Genomic DNA, 14,543 nt, shown 5'->3' on the forward strand with positions numbered 1-14,543 from the left:
CCCAACCTCAGGTGATCCACCTGCCTCTGCCTCCCCAAAATGCTGGGATTATAGGCATGAGCCACAGCTCCTGGCTGCATCTCTTTAAATAAGAAGTCCTTCCAGTAACTTTTACTTCTTTTCCCCTTGATGTGGGGGGTCTCACTGTGTTGCCCAGGCTGGTGTGAAACTCCTGAGCTCAAGCAATCCTCCCACCTCCCAAAATGCTGGGACTATAGGCATGAGCCACCCCGCCTAGCCATGTACCTTTGGAAAGTATTAAAGTTCACGTTTACATTTGGAGGGCCCATGGCTGGGAGATGGATGATCTACCCAAAGTATTCTTTCACTGCCTGCTTTCCCCAGACAGCACTGTTCAGAGGAGCTGGTTCTAAATCTGACTCCCAGGGCCGAGGCGGGACAAATAGTCTTCGTGGCTTTCTGTCTTAGAGGCCTTCTGTCTTGTTTCCTTGGCAGATCTCAGCACCTCCATAACTCCATCTACGATGCTCTGGCAGAATATTTGCCAATTTGGTCAGAAGCTGATGCGCAGACGGCCCCTGCAGCTGGACCAGGGGGCCTCTGGGCATCGTTTGTCTCGCTGTCTGAACACCCTGGATCTGGTGGCCTTGGGTGTGGGCAGCACCCTGGGGGCGGGCGTGTACGTCCTGGCCGGAGAAGTGGCCAAGGAGGACGCTGGACCGGCCATCGTCATCTGCTTCTGTGTGGCTGCCCTGACTTCTATGTTGTCTGGACTCTGCTATGCAGAGTTCGGGGCCCGGGTGCCATGCTCCGGTTCTGCCTATCTCTACACTTACGTCACGGTGGGTCAACTGCTGGCGTTCATCACGGGCTGGAACCTCTTACTCTCCTATGTCATAGGTGAGACGATGGGGCCTGGAGGGAGGTGTGGGAGAAACAAAAGAATTAGGGATCGGGAATCTGGGGGAACCATAGTGGCCTTCAGACTCACTTTATTATCTACCTTGTGGGAGGGAGAGTGGGGGTGGTGGCAGGAAAAGGCCCAGATGACCTTTACTCAGATGCTTTCTGCTTCCCTGCCAGGCCTGAAGAAGAAGAAGAAATGGGAACTGTGGGATGTATGGGCAGAGTTCTTTTTTTTTTTTTTTTGAGACAGAATCTCACTCTGTCATCCAGGCTGGAGTATAGTGGCATGATCTCAGCTCACTGCAACCTCTGCCTCCTAGGTTCAAGCAATTCTCTGCCTCAGCCTCCCAAGTAACTGGGATTATAGGCGGTCACCATTACACCCAGCTATTTTTTGTATTTTTAGTAGAGATGGGGTCTCACCATGTTGGTCAGGCTGGTCTTGAACTCCTGACCTGGTGATCCACCTGCCTTGGCCTCCCAAAGTGCTGGGATTACAGGTGTGAGCCACCACGCCCAGCCTATTTTATTCTTCTTTTTCTTTTTCTACTGCTTCTCTCCATCCCATCAAAAGACATTTTTTGAGATTAGATATTTTTCTTTTCCCTTTTTCTTTTAGAAATGATTTCTCCTCAGCCAGGTGCAGTAGCTCACGCCTGTATTCCCAGCACTTTGGGAAGCCGAGGTGGGTGGATGACTTGAGGACAGGAGTTCAAGACCAGACCGGCCAACATGATGAAACTCCATCTCTACTAAAAATACAAAAATTACCTGGGCATGGAGGCTGGCGCCTGTCATTCCAGCTACTCGGGAGGCTGAGGCAGGAGGATCACTTGAAGTTAGAGGGCAGAATTTGTTGTAAGTGGAGATCGCACATGCACGTGGTCACAGTTCCTGTCCCTAAACACGCATTTCTCCTTCTGCTGCAGGTGCTGCCAGTGTGGCCAGGGCCTGGAGCTTTTCATTTGACAACCTGATCGGGAACAGAATCTCCCATGCCCTGCAGGGCATTGCTCTGCATGTGCCTCAAGTCCTGGCCACGTATCCAGACTTTTTTGCACTGGGCCTGGTGTTGGTCCTCACTGGTAAGGCAGGGGTCAGAGGTAAGATGGGGTGATCAGGGCACGGAGGAGGAAGCGGGTGGCAAAGGCTTGGAGGATGAGGTATTCTAATACCAACAGTACAGGTATTAGAAAACCAGAAGGGTGTGCCGGGCATGGTGGCTCATGCCTGTAATTCCAGCACTTTGGGAGGCTGAGGCGGGGTGGAACACCTGAGGTCAGGAGTTCAAGACCAGCCTGGCCAACATGGTGAAATCCCATCTCTACTAAAAATACAAAAATTAGCCGGGTGTGGTAGTGCACACCTGTAATCCCAACTACTGGGGAGTCTGAGGCAGAAGAATTGCTTGAACCCGGGAGGCAGAGGTTGCAGTGAGCCACTGCACTCTAACCTGGTGATAGAGCAGGACTCCATCTCAAAAAAAAAAACAAAAAACTAGAAGGAAGGACTGATGATGGGAATCACAGGAGGGTAAGACTTGGAGCCCCGTTTCCACACTGTGACATTATAAACATCCTCAGGCGATTCTTTGTCCTGGGGGTCTCTCTGTGCATTATAGGGTATTGAGCAGCACCCTGGCCTCTACCGACTAGATGCCAGTGGTCCTCACCCCCAAATTAGGATAAGCAGAAGCTAAGAACCACTGACTTAGACAAGTTTCTTCCTTTATACTGAGAGGAGTTTTGTTTCTGTTTTTGCTAAGGCGGTGACTCTCTCATTCCCAGGCTGGAGTACAGTGACACAATCATGGCTTAATGCAGTCTCAAAGTCCTGGGATCAAGTGAGCTCAAGCAATCTCACCTCAGCCTCCCAGGTTGCCAGGTCTCCACATAAAATCAATCATTTTCTTTAAAAATTTTTTTTTTAATTTCAGTCTGCACTCCCCAAAATCAATCATTTGAGACAGAGTCTCACTCTGTTGCCCAGGCTGGAGTGCAATGGCACGATCTTGGCTCACTGCAGCCTAGGCCTCCCGGGTTCAAGCAATTCTCCTGCCTCAGCCTCCTAAGTAGCTGGGACTACAGGTGCGCACCACCACGCCCGGCTAATTTTTGTATTTTTAGTAGAGATGGGGTTTCACCATGTTGGCCGGGATGGCCTCGGACTCCTGACCTCAAGTGATCCGCCCTCCTCAGCCTCTCATAGTGCTGGGATTACAGGCATGAGCCACCGCGCCCAGCCTATTTCATTTTTTATTTTCAGTTATTTTGAGACAGGGTCTTGCGCTTTCACTGAGGCTGGAGTAGTGGCATGATCACAGCTCACTGCAGCCCTGACCACCTGGGCTGAAGCGATCCTCCTGCCTTAGCCTCCCGAGTAGTTGGAAGACAGGCACACAACACCACATCCAGCTGGTGTTTGCATTTTTAGTAGAGACGGGGTTTCACCATGTTGGCTATGCTGGTCTCGAACTGCTGACCTCAAGTGATCAACCCACCCTGGCCTCCCAGAGTGCTGGGATTACAGGTGTGAGCCACCGCACCTGGCTGAATTCCTGGTTTCTAGTGATCTTAGTGATTCTCCCATTGTGGCTTTCCAGAGTGCTTGAGATTACAAGCGTGGGGCCCTGCGCCCGGCCTGAAACGAACCATTTTAAAGCACGCGGTTCAGTGGCATTTAGTACCTTCACAGTGTTGTGCAGCTGCCACCTCCATCTAGTTGGGAAATGTTTTCATCATCACCTCATGGGAGACCCTGCATCCTTCAGGCAGTGGTTCCCATTACCTTTGGCCCCTGGCAACCACAGATCTGCCTTCTGTCTTTATGGGTTTATTTATTCTGGATATTCCGTGTTTCCTACAGGACTGCTGGCTCTGGGAGCTCGGGAGTCAGCCTGGGTTACCAAAGTCTTCACAGGTGTGAACCTTCTGGTTCTGAGCTGTGTCATCGTCTCCGGCTTCATCAAGGGAGATCTGCATAACTGGCAGCTCACAGATGCCGACTACAAACGGGCTGAGCTGGGCTCCAACGGCACCCATAGGTGAGGGCACACTGGTTCTTTTTTTTTTTTTTTTTTGAGACGGAGTTTCACTCTTGTTACCCAGGCTGGAGTGCAATGGCGCGATCTCGGCTCACTGCAACCTCCGCCTCCTGGGTTCAGGCAATTCTCCTGCCTCAGCCTCCTGAGTAGCCGGGATTACAGGCACGCGCCACCATGCCCAGCTAATTTTTTGTATTTTTAGTAGAGACGGGGTTTCACCATGTTGACCAGGATGGTCTCAATCCCCAGACCTCATGATCCACCCACCTCGGCCTCCCAAAGTGCTGGGATTACAGGCTTGAGCCACTGCGCCCGGCCTTGGTTCTTTTTTAAGTGTTTAAAAATGACGTATGTAGAGACGGAGTCTCGCTCTGTCGCCCAGGCAGGAGAGCAGTGGCACAATCATGACCCACCACAACCTCTGCCTCCTGGGTTCAAGCGATTCTCCTGCCTCAGCCTTCTGAGTAGCTGGGATTACAGGTGCCCACCACCATGCCCAACTAATTTTTGTATTTTTAGTAGAGATGGGGTTTCACCATGTTGGTCAGGCTGGTCTTGAACTTCTCACCTGGTGATCTGCCCACCTCGGCCTCCCAAAGTGCTGGGATTATAGGTGTGAGCTACCATGCCCAGCCTTATTTTATTTATTTGTTTTTTAAGATGGAGTCTAGCTCTGTCGCTCAGGCTGGAGTGCAGTAGCACCATCTCAGCTCACTGCAACCTCTGCCTCCCAGGTTCAAGAGATTCTCCTGCCTCAGCCTCCCAAGTGCTGAGATTATAGGTACCTGCATCATGCCCAGCTCATTTCTGTATTTTCAGTAGAGTCAGGGTTTCACCATGTTGGCCACCTTGGTCTTGAATTCCTGATCTCAGGTGATCCGCCCTCCTCAGCCTCCCAAAGTGCTGGGATTATAGGCATGAGCCACTGTGCCTGGCCTATTTATTTTTTGAGATGACTCTCTCTCTTGTCACCCAGGCTGAAGTGCAATAGTGCCATTTTGGCTTACTGCAAACTCCACCTCCCAGGCTCAAGCAATTTCCCTGCCTTGGCCCCTGGGTAGCTGGGATTACAGGCATGTACCAGCACACCTGGCTAATTTTTTTAATTTTTAGTAGAGACAGGGTTTCACCATGTTGGTCAGGCTGGTCTCGAACTCCTGACCTCAGGTGATCCACCTGCCTTGGCCTCCTAAAGTGCTGGGATTACAGGAGTGAGCCACCGCGACTGGCCTCTAACTCTTGACCTCAAGCGAGCTGCCTGCCTTGGCCTCTCAAAGTGCTATGATTATAGGCATGAGCCATTGCAACTGGCCAGAGGTGCCCTCTTGGACACAGGTGTGGAGGCTGGGGTGCAGACCTGGGACTATTTTGGGAATAGGGGGAATCTGGGCTGATGGTGCCAGATGGTAGGGAGTGGGGATGGCAAAGGCAGCCCAGGACTTGTGGAATGAACTGTGTAATCCCAGAAAGATGGCTGCACAGCTTACCCATGTTTCTTGTTCCTTCTCTCTCTGTAGCTTGGGCTCCCTGGGCTCTGGAGGGTTTATGCCTTTCGGCTATGAAGGGATCCTCCGTGGAGCTGCCACGTGTTTCTTTGCGTTTGTGGGTTTTGATAGCATCGCCACCACAGGTAACATGGTCATTCTGGCTCATCGAGGGTTTGGGCACAGTTGGGGCTGCTGCTGGGCACAGGTTTCGTTAAAGGCTACCCTGCTGTCAGATGGGTCAGAGGGCAGAGGGTTTTGCGCCCTTGCTTCCGTGTGTTTTCGTGACCCAGTGCACGTACCCGTCCTGCAGGAGAAGAGGCTCTCCACCCCCAGCGCTCCATCCCCTGGGGCATCGTGACCTCCATCTTCATCTGCCTCTTGGCCTATTTTGGTGTCGCGGCGGCACTCACCCTCATGGTGCCCTACTACCTGATACGTTCCGAGAACCCCTTGCCTGAGGCTTTTGTCCACATCGGATGGCCCGCCATCAGATACGCTGTGGCTGTCGGTACCCTTTGTGCCCTGTCCTCCAGGTCAGTGCTGGACGCCCTCTCCCTGTCTGCTGTCGGGTTCTCGGGTAAAGGGAGGAGATGCTGGAGGCGATGGAGCAGAGGCCCCGGTCCCTCCTGCTTCCTGAGTCCCCAGGCATGTTCCCGTTGTCTCCTGCATGCAGCCTCCTGGGTGCCATGTTCCCCATGCCTCGCGTGCTCTACTCAATGGCTGAGGATGGGCTCCTTTTCCGAGGACTTGCCCGGATCCACGCCCGCACCAGCACCCCCGTGGTGGCCACCGTCATTTCTGGGACTGTTGCAGGTGAAGGCCCCGAATCCAGGATGTCTTTCCTCCATTTTCTGCTAGTTACTTCCTCATCCTCCCACAGTGCCCATCCATTGTTTTTTTGCTTTTATTATTATTCATTATTTTTATTTTTTGACATGGAGTCTCCCTCTGTAGCCCAGGTTGGAGTGTAGTGGTGTAATCTGGGCTCACTGCAACCTCCAATTCCTGGGTTCAAGCAATTCTCCTGCCTCAGCCTCCTGAGTAGCTGTCCCCATGGCCGGCTACTTTTTGTATTTTTAGTAGAGATGGGGTTTCACCATATTGGCCTGGTTGGTCTCGAACTCCTGACCTTGTGATCCACTGGCCTCGGCCTCCCAAAGTGCTGGATTACAGGCGTGACCTACCATGTCCAGCCTATTTGTTCATTAAAAAAAAAAATGTGGCCGGGCACTGTGGATCAGGAGATCAAGACCATCCTGGGTAACAGAGTGAAACCCCATCTCTACTAAAAAAAAATTAGCCAGGCCTGGTGGCACGCGCCTATAGTCCCAGCTACTTCGTAGACTGAGGCAGAAGAATCACTTTAACTCAGGAGGTGGAGGTTGCAGTGAGCCAAGATCATGCCATTGCACTCCAGCCTGGGTGACAGAGTGAGACTCTGTCTCAAAAATATTAAAAAATAAATAAATAATTTTAAAAAATGTTTGGCTATTACAAAAGTTGATTTAATCAAAAGTTTAACAGGAAAATGGGACTGGGCTCAGTGGCTTATGCTTGTAATCCCAGCACTTTGTGGGGCTGAGGTGGGAGGATCACTTGAGCCCAGGAGTTTAAAACCTGGGCCACACAGGGAGACCTTCATCTCAACAACAACAAATTAGCCGGGCATGCTGGCATGTGCCTGTAGCCCCAGCTACTGGGGAGGCTGGGGTGCAAGGAGGGCTTCAGCCCAGCAGGTTGAGGCTACAGTGAGCAGCAATCATGCCATTGCACTCCAGCCTGGGTGACAGAGCAAGACCCTGTCTCAAAATAAAATAAAATAAAAAATAGAAAATGGGGCAGCATGCAGTGGCTCATGCCTGTAATCCCTGCACTTTGGGAGGTCAAGGCAGGGGGATCGCTTAAGCCCAGAAGTTTGAGATCAGACTGGGCAACATAGCCAGACTCTGAGACTATTTGTTTTCCTCTGCAAAGAAAATTTAAAAAATGAACTGGGTGTGGTGGTACACCTGTAGTCCCAGCTACTTGGGAGCTGAGGTGGGAGGGTAGCTGGAGCACAGCAGTTAGGGCTGCAGTGAGGTATGATGATTCCTGTTTCTAAAAAAAAAAAAAAAAATTTTAAGGAAAATGTATATAATCTGACTCTTTTTGTTGAGACAGGATCTCACTGTCACCCATGCCAGAGCACAGTGGCACCACACCCAGCTAATATTTAAATTTTGTACAGGTAGGGTTCTTACTATGTTGCCCAGGCTGATATGGAACCCATGGGCTCAAGAAATCTACCCGCCTTGGCCTCCCTAAGTGCTGAGATTACAGGCCTGAGCCCCCGTACCTGGCTACATTGCTGTTATTAAATTAGCCCAATAATTGTACATATTCATGGAGTACAGTGTGAGATTTTCATACATGTATACAAGATGTAATGATCAAATCAAGGTAATACCATAACCACTTCAAACATTGGTCATTTCCTTGCATTGGGAACACTGAAAGCCTATTTATCCAGCTCTTTTTTTTACTTTTTGGAGACAGACTCTTGCTCAGTGGCCCCTGCTGGAATGCAATGGCATGATCTCGGCCCACTGCAACCTCCATCTCCCAGATTCACGTGATTCTCCTGCCTAAGCCTCCCGAGTAGCTGGGACTACAGGCATGCACCACCATGCCCAGAAAATTTTTGTATTTTTCGTAGAGACGGAGTTTCTCCATGTTGGTCAGGCTAGTCTCGAACTCCTGGCCTCAGGTGATCCGCGACCCCCCCAACCCCGGCCTTCCAAAGTGCTTTTCCAGGTCTTATATTAGAAAATATACCACTGGCTGGGCACAGTGGCTCATGCCTGTAATCCCAGCACTCCATCTCAAAAGAAAAGGAAAAAAAAAAATCTATCATCAGTTGCTAATGACAGTCCCCCTCTAGTGCTGTGGAACCCCAGAACACGCTGGAACTTACCCTCTTTTGTGCCCTGACTGTAGCAATCATGGCTTTCCTGTTTGAACTCAGCGACCTCGTGAATCTCTCGTCCATCGGGACCCTGCTTGCTTACTCCTTGGTGGCCTTTTCTGTTCTTGTCCTCAGGTGAGACTGGGGTCCTGGGCGTGTGAGGATTGATGGGGTTCCCAGCCCTCTTCTGCCTGCCTCCTGGCCCCTCGGTGCACTGCTACACATACAGGGGTGTGGGGAGTCTGGCCAGCAGCCCCTGCTTATCCACGGGGGGCACGTTCCAAGACCCCCCCAGCACATGCCCAAAACCACGGATAGTACCAGTCCCTATATATGATGATTTTCCCATCCATAACTCAGATGCCTAAAGTAACTTAACGTGGCCGGTGGCATTCACAGCATGGAGATACTGGACAAAGGGATGATTCACATCCTGGGCATGGGGAGCGTGGAATACTGCTACTTGAAGCTGCACACAATTGAAAACTTATTAATTACGGCTGGGCACAGTGGCTCACACCTGTAATCCAGCGATTTGGGAGGCTGAGGAGCATGGATCACTTCAGGTCAGGAGTTGGAGACCATCCTGGCCAACATGGTGAAAGCATGTCTCTACTAAAAATACAAAAATTAGCTGGGCATGGTGGCGTACAACTGTAATCCCAGCTACTTGGGAGGCTGAGGCAGGAGATCGCTCCAACCCGGGGGGCAGAGATTTCGGTGAGCCAAGACTGTGCAACCATACTCAGGCCTGGGTGACAAGAGAGAGACTGTCTCAAAAAGAAAAGAAAAGAAAACTTATGAATTACTGCTGGGTACTGCTGGAGTTTTCCATTGTACTCTTTTTGGAGTGTGGTTGACATGGGTAGATGAAACCTTGAATAAGTAGGAGCTACCGTGGGAGTATTAGGCTGATGTTGGATGAACAGGGACCTGGGTTCATCCTTCCCTGCTCTAATTCAGGTACCAGCCAGACCAGGATTTCAGCAAGAATGAGAAGCCGAAGGTGGAATTAGTTGAGATACGTCCTGCACCCAAAGCAAAATCCCCAGAACGTATTTCTGAAGCAGGCATGCCCAGCACTCTGGCAAGTCTCTGGAGCCCTGCCAGTACCATCCCCACCCCAAGATCTGGCCGCATTGTCTATGGATGTGCCTTTCTGCTTGGTGAGCACTGGGGTTTCTCTGCAGAGTGTTCTCAACCTGAGAGCACATGGCAGGGGGTCTGTGGCTTTGGTACTTGAGAGGAGTCTTGAGGACATGGTGGCCCTTCTTCGTAGAGGCAGTTTTATGGCAGGGTGTGCTGGCTTATGCATATAATCCCAGCACTTTGGTAGGCCAAGGTGGGAGGATCACGGGATCAGGAGTTTGAGACCAGCCTGGCCAACGTGGTGAAAGACTGTCTCTACTAAAAAAAAAAAAAAAAAAAAAAATAGGCCCGGCAGGGGGGGACATACCCGTATGCACAGCACTTTGGGAAGCTGAGGGAGGGGGGGGGGGGGGTCATGAGGTCAGGAGTTCTAAACCAGCCTGGCCAACATGGTGAAACCCTGTCTTTACTAAAAATAGAAAAAATTAGCCAGGCATGGTGATGGGCACCCCTAATCCCAGCTACTTGGGAGGCTGATCCAGGAGAATGGCTTGAACCCAGGAGACAGAGTTTGCAGTGAGCTGAGATTGCAACACTGCATTTCAGCCTGGACAACAGAGCAAGACCATCTTGGGAGAAAAAAATATATATATACAAAAAATTGCCAGGCGTGGTGGTGGCCACCTGTAATCCCACCTACTCAGGAGGCTGAGGCAGGAGAATCGCTTGAACCCGGGAGGCGGAGGTTGCAGTGAGCCGAGATTGTGCCACTGCACTCCAGCCTGGGCAACAAAAGTGAAACTCTGTCTTAAAAAAAAAATCTGGGTGTGCTGGCACATGCCTGTGGTCCCACCTAATGAGGAGGCTGGGACGTGTGTGTGTGTGTGGTTTTGGTGATGGGATGTGGCCTCAGGTCTTAACGTATTTAGCTTCTAGAGTTGAGTTGAACCTGTTCTCCTCAACCTTGACCCTTTCCAGTCACTGTGCTGTCCATGCTGTGCCTGGTACTGGCCCAGTGGCCCAAACGCCTGTTCTCTGGAGAGCCCATCTACATCACGGCGGCGGTGCTGCTGCTGGTGCTCACTGCGGGACTCACTTTCACCATCTGGAGACAGCCCCAGAGCAACGCTCCTCTTTACTTCAAGGTAGGTGACCCTACGTCCCCATACCACCCACCTGAGTCAGTGGACTCTGCATGCCTTAAGCTCTAAACACTCTATGGGACCAGGGGAGAAAAGGGCAGTTGCTAAAACCAGTGGATTATTCATGGACACCCGCCTCCAACCCTCACATCTCAGTACTTCCCCAAACCTGTCTCTGTGGAACACCCAATGGGACACCCACTCAGAACAGGCATTGAACCAGGTGAAGTGGCTCATAGCTGTAATCCCAGCACTTTGGGAGGCCAAGTCGGGTAGATCACTTGAGGTCAGGAATTCAGGACCAGCCTGACCAACATGGTGAAACCTCTACTGAAAATACAAAAATTAGCCAGGTGTGGTGGTGCGTGCCTGTAATCCCAGCTACCCAGGAGGCTGAGGCAAGAGAATCGCTTGAACCCAGGAGGCAGGGGCCGCAGTGAGCTGAGGTTGTGGCGCTCCAGCCTGGGTGACAGATGAAGACTCCATCTCAAAAAAAAAAAAAAAAAAATGGAACAACAGAATAGGCGTTGAACATGATTTGAACCTGATGCAACTGGAACAGAGCTGTGGTGTTCCCACCCCTTGGGATAAGGGGTCCCTTGCAGACATTTGTGGTGTGTTATGTTAACTCTGTGCTTGCAGGTCCCTTTGCTGCCTGTCCTCCCACTGCTCAGTATCTCTGTGAATGTTTACCTGATGATGCAGCTGACCACCGAGACCTGGGCCCGATTTGGAGTCTGGATGTTGATTGGTGAGTGGCTTCCTGGAAAAAAAAGAGGCCTCTTGGGTGCCTGAGCCCAACACTTCCTGCCACCTCTCCCTACAACTATCTCAGGTTGGCGGTGTGGGGTGTGCCTGTAGTCCCAGCTACTTGGGAGATGAAGGCAGAAGCATCGCTTGAGACCAGGAGCTCCAGACCAGCCTGGGCAACATGGCGAGACTCCGTCTCTACCAAATGGCTGGGCACGGTGGCTCATGCCTGTAATCCCAGCACTTTGGGAGGCCAAGGCAGGTGGATCACCTGAGGTCAGGAGTTCAAGAACAGCCTGGCCAACATGGTGAAACCCTATCTCTACTAAAAATGCAAAAAAGTAGCTAGGTGTGGTGGCGGGCACCTGTAATTCCACCTACCCAGGAGGCTGAGGCATGAGAATCACTTGAACCTGGGAGGCAGAGGTTGCAGTGAGCTGAGATCATGCCACTGCACTCCATCCTGGGCAACAGAGTGAAGCTCCATCTCTAAATAAAAGAAACAAGAAAACCTTCAAATAAACAAACCACAGCAGAATCTCTAGTGGGCATTTATGAGGGAAAGGGTGACTACATTTCCTCTCATTGTCTCATTTCCCTACTAGGATTTGCTATATACTTTGGTTATGGGATCCGACACAGCTTGGAGAATGATCAACAGCCACCAGCATCAAGCTCCCAAACTCCTCATGAAAACATCCCTACTCCCTGCCTGAATTAGTTTTACCACGGGAAACAGATGGACCAGTCCACTGGAGGTGTCCTCTGGATGAAGGGAAAGTTTGAAGCTCTGTGGAGTGTGAAGGTGGGAGGCACTTAGAGCCCCATGGGCATTGCCAGCGAGCAAATGCTTTTTAAAAAATTTTGTATTTTGTTTTTTGTTTCTAGAGATGGGGACTTGCTCTGTTGCCGAGGTGGGACTTGAACTCCTGGGCTCAAGTGGTCCTTCTGCCTCAGTCTTCCAGGGAGCTGGGACTATAGGCACCCCATCATGCCCAGCTTAACAAAATAACTTTCTTTTTTTAATTTTTTGGTACAGAGTCTCGCTCTGTTGCCCAGGCTGGGGTGCAATGGTGCGGTCTCGGCTGACTGCAACCTCCGCCTCCCCGGTTCAAGAGATTCTCCTGCCTCAGCCTCCAGAGTAGCTGAGACTATAGACATATGCCACTGTGCCTGGTTAATTTTTGCTTATTAGTAGAGATGGGGTTTCACCATGTTGGCCAGGCTGGTCTTGAATGCCTGACCTCAAGTGACCCGCCCGCCTTTGCCTCCCAAAGTGCTGGGATTCTAGGCGTGAGCCAGCACGCCTGGCCATCATGTTTACTTGAAACAGATTTTCTCTGGCATCTTCTTTGACACCGTATCTAATCTTTACTGTCAAGTCACATTCTCAGCAGGACTTAACCTGACACCCTGAGCAACATCGCGGATTCCGCAGATGGCCTCAGCCTTTCTTGTCCTCCGTTCCTCCTCTGTTTCCCGGCATTGCTTGGAGCGCGAGGACATTCCACCTTTTTACTCAGTGTGCGCCCTGTCATTAAAGGCCCTGCCTGCAGGGCAGCTGGCTTGATTTTTCCTGAGACTTTTGCCAAAATACTTACTCTTCTCATTTTGTTTCCTTATTTAAAGTTTCAGTTGTCAGGGGTTCCCTCTCTCAGCTTTGGAGCCCCCCTCCCTTTATCTCTGTACAGGGGAGCTTCTTTCTTTCTTCCCCCTTTTCGCCTATTAAACTCCCTGCTCCTTAAAAAAAAAAAAAGTTTCCGTTGGTTAGTTTACTTGCTACATTGTAGCTGAATGACTGTGAGTCCAAGTCCAGTCTGGCAAAAGGTAGACTGTTCCTTCAATATCCTCATGAGTTGTTCCACATACTTATGCAGAAAGTCAGTGATCAATGTAATTTTTCCTAAGGAGATCCCGAGGACATAATGGGAAGTGCCTTGGGTAAATGACAATGTCCATGTATATGTGTCATGGGAAAAAGTTCAATTAACGCTGTAAATATGGTGTAATAAGTGGAAATGTTGACTCAAAGGAATATGCATTAAGAGATTTTTTTGGCCTGGCAGGGTGGCTCACGCCTGTAATCCCAGTACTTTGGGAGAATGAGGTCAGGAGTTTGAGACCAGCCTGACCAACATGGCGAAAATCTCTCTCTACTGAAAACACGAGAATTAATTGGGCATGGTGGTACATGTCTATAATCCCAGCTACTTAGGAGGCTGAGGCAGGAGAATCGCTTGAACCCAGGAGGCGGAGGTTGCAGTGAGCCAAGATTGCACCACTGTACTCTAGCCTGGTTGACAGAGCGAGACTCTATCTCAAAAATAAAATATTTTGAAAAATACTGCAACATTTTTGTCTAGAACTGATGTCCAAACAAATATGATAAGAGCCAAGTATGTAATTTTTTTTTTTTTTTTGAGACAGAGTCTTGCTCTCACCCAGGCTGGAATGTAGTGGCACCATCTTGGCTCACTGCAACCTCTACCTCTCAGGCTCAAGTCTCCTGCCTTAGCCTCCTGAACAGCTGGAATTACAGGCTTGCACCACCACGCCCGGGTAATTTTTATTATTTTTAGCAGAGACATGGGTTTCACCATGATGGCCAGGCTGGTCTCAAACTCCTGACCTCAGGCGATCTGCCTGCCTCAGCCTCCCAAAGTGCTGGTGAGGAAGGAGACCCTTAATCACCCTTACTCATCTAAGACCACCTCCTCCTTGACTTCTCATTTCAACAGAAGTAAAGGCTGGCAGACCGGGCACCACCTAATCACCCTCCTGTAGATCGCAGGCATGGTGTGGGGGAACCTTTCCAGAAGGCATTGGTTTTACTTAAACAAGTTCAAACCCCCACCTAAGCCACACACCCCATACCTACTCCATGGACCAAGACCCTTTCACATGTAATTTCTAGAGTTGTAAGCCTTTATAAGGGCAGGGATTTTCTTTGTTCGCGCTCAGCTATTTGAGGCATCCAGACCCTCTGTAACTCCCAGCCGAATAAATAACTCTTCCCAGTTCAGTGTTCAAGAGGTTTGTTTTTCGGCCTTTCCTGCCTTACTGGGATTACACCATGAGCCACTGCACCCAGCCAAGTATGTAATTTCAATATTTCTCATAGCCACATTAAAGAAGCAAAAATAGGCCGGGCGTGGTGGCTCAAGCCTGTAATCCCAGCACTTTGGGAGGCCGAGGCGGGTGGATCACGAGGTCAAGAGATC

The 14,543-nt window shown here is 50.4% G+C and overlaps 1 protein-coding gene across 1 annotated transcript; it reads left to right on the top strand.

Annotated features, from left to right (window-relative positions):
- The first annotated feature begins 485 nt into the window (after window positions 1-485).
- On the top strand, window positions 486-12,043 carry LOC108297807 (cationic amino acid transporter 3-like). The gene is made up of 11 exons (XM_017520512.2): window positions 486-861; window positions 1,797-1,952; window positions 3,733-3,910; window positions 5,428-5,540; window positions 5,708-5,930; window positions 6,071-6,210; window positions 8,374-8,476; window positions 9,305-9,507; window positions 10,409-10,575; window positions 11,215-11,323; window positions 11,928-12,043. Exons 1-11 carry the CDS (start codon window positions 486-488, stop codon window positions 12,041-12,043), a joined length of 1,884 nt encoding a protein of 627 aa, XP_017376001.1.
- The last annotated feature ends 2,500 nt before the right edge of the window (window positions 12,044-14,543 follow it).

The sequence above is a fragment of the Cebus imitator genome, unplaced genomic scaffold (assembly GCF_001604975.1).
Source record: "Cebus imitator isolate Cc_AM_T3 unplaced genomic scaffold, Cebus_imitator-1.0 Scaffold846, whole genome shotgun sequence".
Classification (NCBI taxonomy): domain Eukaryota; kingdom Metazoa; phylum Chordata; class Mammalia; order Primates; family Cebidae; genus Cebus; species Cebus imitator.

Coding starts and splice junctions, on each gene's coding strand:
- LOC108297807 (XM_017520512.2), top strand. CDS start 486: ATGCTCTGGCAGAATATTTGCCAATTTGGTCAGAAGCTGATGCGCAGA. Junction 862..1,796: donor CTTACTCTCCTATGTCATAG/GTGAGACGATGG, acceptor CTTCTGCTGCAG/GTGCTGCCAGTGTGGCCAGG. Junction 9,508..10,408: donor TGGATGTGCCTTTCTGCTTG/GTGAGCACTGGG, acceptor GACCCTTTCCAG/TCACTGTGCTGTCCATGCTG.